Genomic DNA, 3,639 nt, shown 5'->3' with positions numbered 1-3,639 from the left:
TCCCTCAGCAGACTCTTCGCGAACGCGAGGGTCCTCTCGCAAACGCGAAGACCAAAATGTCTGCAACTGCTGGAACTCAAAATCTGCAATTTTCTTAACTTCCAAATGATCCGATTGACCACTCGAAACTCACCCGAGGCCCTCGGGACCTCAATCAAAGGCACACACATATCCTAAAACCTTATTCAAACTTGTTCCAATCATCAAAACACCTCAAACAACATCAAATCACCCAAAACACATCGGATTCAAGCTTAAGTTTCTATATTCCGCTTTTGATCAAAAACCCAACCAAACCACGTCCGAATGACCTGAAAATTTGCACACACATCCCAAATGACACAATGAAGCTACTTCAACTCTCGAAATTCCATTCTGACCCCTATATCCAAATCTCGCCTACCAACCGGAAATCGCCAAAATATCAACTTTGCCAATTCAAGCCTAATTCTACTTCGAACCTCCAAAATCCATTCCGATCAAACTCCTAAGTCATAAATCACCTCCCAAAGCTAACCGAACCATCAAAACTCACATCCGAGCCCTCTAACACACAAGTCAATATCTAGTTGACTTTTCTAACTTAAACTTCCTTAAAAGAGACTAAGTGTCTCAAACCTTACCAAAATCATTCCGAACTCAATCCGACCAATCCGATACCACAAAACATGGATAACAAAGCATAAAGAAGAAACAATGGAGAAACGGAGTGGTAACTCATGAGACGACTGGCCGGGTCGTCACAGTGTTATTTTAAATGGATTTCCCATTGTTGTGCAGACCCCTCCACCAGTAATACAACTCTGAAAAACCCTCGCTCAAGACTTGAAAACTTAGGAAGTGGAGAAACGCCAAACTATTCTGGAACCGGAGGGCCAGGTACACCAAATAATTCTAATTCAAAAAGTTTGGTACTAACCTTGCAGAAACAGCTCAAGGAACAAAATGAGTGGATAAAACAGATACCAGGAGTACCGTACGTGATCAAAGAAGTGGATATTGACAAATATTCGCAACAACCTTGGAAGCCGAACGCAACACCGTTGCCCATTCTAAAAAGTTTAAAATGCCCGATATTCCTAAATATTATGGAACTATTGACCCAAGGGATCATGTTACCGCATTTACCATAGTAGATAAGGGAAATGACTTAACTAAGCAAGAAATTTAATCAATTTTGGTGAAAATATTTGGTGAAACCCTCACAAAGGGAGCATCAACGTGGTATTCACTCTTACCTGAAAATTCTATTGAATCTTTTGTTGAGCTTGCAGATTCATTTATAAAAGCACATTCGAGAGCCCAAAAGTAGAAAAAATAATGGAAGATAACTTCAAAGTGAAGCATGAAGTCATGGCATTGCTCAAAAAATTTGTAGACAGATTCCAGCGTGAGAGGATGATGTTACCGCGTGTACTTGATAACTGGGTAGATATGGCATTTGCAAGTAATCTGAATGGGAAAAGTTTTGAAGCCACGAGAAGATTAAAAGAAAGCCTGCGAGAATTTCCTGCAACCACCTGGAATTAGGGGTATCAATGGATAATTTAAAATCGACTAAACTGATCGAACCGTATCGTACCAAACCGACTTTTAGATTTCTTTTAATAAAATAATTAGTTTTTATATAAATATATACCCATACCGATAATTAGGATAGGTTTTTTTATTTTATAAAAATAAATCAGAAAAATACCGAACCGTACTGAATAAATTCACAATGTAAAAATATATTTATATAAGTAGTTTAAAAATAATAAAATATTAAATTTTTTCTTGAGCTTTGAAATAATGAAATAGTTACAAGCCAACAAGTAATTTAACTCAAAATCCTAATTCCCAAACTTATTATGCCACTCCTATTGAAACTAAATTATTTCAAACATTTTTACTAGCAAGACACAAGGTATTATAGCGATTATCAGTTGCAAACTACAATGTATTGAATATGTTTCGTTTCGTATGATTTTGATTTTGACTAAAAATCTGTAGAATTAGTGAATATTCTCGAGAAAAGGAAGATTAATATAGCTTGTGTACAGGAGGCTAGGTGGGTAGGATATAAGGCACGGGATGTGGACAGGTTCAAACTATGGTATTCTGGGAGGGTGGGGGACATGAACGGGGTAAGTATCTTGCTTGATAATGACCTCCGTGAACTAGTGGTGGAAGTTAGGAGGGTGAATGATAGGATGATGATAATTAAGCTAGTTGTTGGAGGTTTTACTTGGCACATAATCAGTGCGTACGCACCCCAAGCAGGCTTGGATGAGGAAGTCAAGAGGCGCTTCGGGGAGGATTTGGATGAGATGGTGCATACCGAGAAACTTTTAAAAGGAGGAGATTTTAATGGCCACATTGGAGAGACTTCTGTGGGTTATGATGATGTGCATGGTGGCTTTGGTTTTGGAGATAGAAATGGAGGAGGAATGTCTCTACTGGACTTTGCTAGAGCATTTGATTTGGTGATAGCAAACTTGAGTTTTCCGAAGAAGAGGGAGCACTTGGTCACCTTTCGGAGTTCAGTGGCCGAGACTCAGATTGATTATTTACTTTGCATGAAGTCTGATAGAGGCCTTTGCATGGATTGCAAGGTCATCCCGAGTGAGAATCTCTCGACCCTTCATAGGCTCCTAGTCATTAGACCTTGAGATCACGAGGAAGAGGAGGAGGAGGGCGATGTATAGCCAACATAGGATCAAGTTGGGAGCCTTGATGAAAGATAAAGCACAAGAGTTGGGGGGTCAAGCTTTTGATTATTGGGGCATGGAGGAATAGTGGGGATGCAAGTGCTATGTGGACCACAATTGTGCAGTGCATTTGGGAAGATGCGAGAGAGGTATTGGGGGTCACAAAAGGATACCCTGGTGGTCACAAGGGAGACTGGTGGTGGAAGGGAGAGGTGCAAGGAAAAGTGAAAACCAAGAAAGCAGTGTATCTAAAGCTAATGGAAAGTGTAGACGAGGAGGAGAAGAGGGCAAATAGGGAGCATTATAAGTAGGCTAAAAAAGAGGCAAAGCTAGCATTACGGTGGCCAAGACTACAGCTTTTAGTCGTGCGTATGAGGAACTCAAGAGCCGAGGTGGGGATAATAGGTTGTTCAGGTTGGCCAAGGCGCGAGAAAGAAAGGCGCGTATCTTGGACCAAGTGAAGTGCATCAAGGACAAAGAAGGTAGTTTTGTTGGATGAGGGGCTTATCCGTCGGAGATGGCAGACCTACTTCTATAGTCTCTTGAACGAGGAGGGGGACCGGAGCATTGTACTGGGTGATTTGGAAATCTCCGGGAGTCATTGTGACTTTGGTTATTGTAGGCGGATTATAGTTGATGAAGTTGAGGGGGCTATGCATAAGATGAGCAAGGGCAAAGTGACAGGGCCAGATGAAATCTCGGTGGAGTTTTGGAAGTGTGCGGGCAAGGCAGGCTTGGAGTGTCTCACTAGGTTATTTAATGTCATTTTTAGAATGAAGAAGATTCCCGAAGAGTGGAGGTGGAGCACAATGGTTCCTATATACAAGAACAAGAGTGATATCCAAAATTGCAATAACTATCGGGGTATCAAACTACTTAGCCATACTATAAAAGTCTAGGAGAGAGTGGTAGAGCTTAGGGTGAGGAGGAGTGTGTCTATTTCCGAGAA

At 41.0% G+C, this 3,639-nt stretch overlaps 1 protein-coding gene across 1 annotated transcript; it reads left to right on the top strand.

The window, feature by feature from the left end:
- The first annotated feature begins 1,320 nt into the window (after positions 1-1,320).
- LOC138881015 (uncharacterized) lies at positions 1,321-3,001 on the top strand. The gene is made up of 3 exons (XM_070161206.1): positions 1,321-1,447; positions 1,993-2,594; positions 2,816-3,001. The coding sequence occupies exons 1-3, from the start codon at positions 1,321-1,323 to the stop codon at positions 2,999-3,001; spliced, it is 915 nt and encodes a 304-aa protein (XP_070017307.1).
- Positions 3,002-3,639: the final 638 nt, after the last annotated feature.

The sequence above is a fragment of the Nicotiana sylvestris genome, chromosome 11, assembly GCF_000393655.2.
Source record: "Nicotiana sylvestris chromosome 11, ASM39365v2, whole genome shotgun sequence".
NCBI classification, from domain to species: Eukaryota; Viridiplantae; Streptophyta; class Magnoliopsida; order Solanales; family Solanaceae; genus Nicotiana; species Nicotiana sylvestris.
Note: the sequence above shows the minus strand (reverse complement) of the source record. Positions and strands in the feature narration are given on the sequence as shown.

Bases quoted from the DNA above. Each gene is read 5' to 3' on its own strand.
- LOC138881015 (XM_070161206.1), top strand. From the start codon at position 1,321: ATGGAAGATAACTTCAAAGTGAAGCATGAAGTCATGGCATTGCTCAAA. The intron at 1,448-1,992 runs GTAATCTGAATG...AAAAATCTGTAG, and splicing joins GGTAGATATGGCATTTGCAA to AATTAGTGAATATTCTCGAG. The intron at 2,595-2,815 runs GTCATCCCGAGT...ACAATTGTGCAG, and splicing joins GCCTTTGCATGGATTGCAAG to TGCATTTGGGAAGATGCGAG.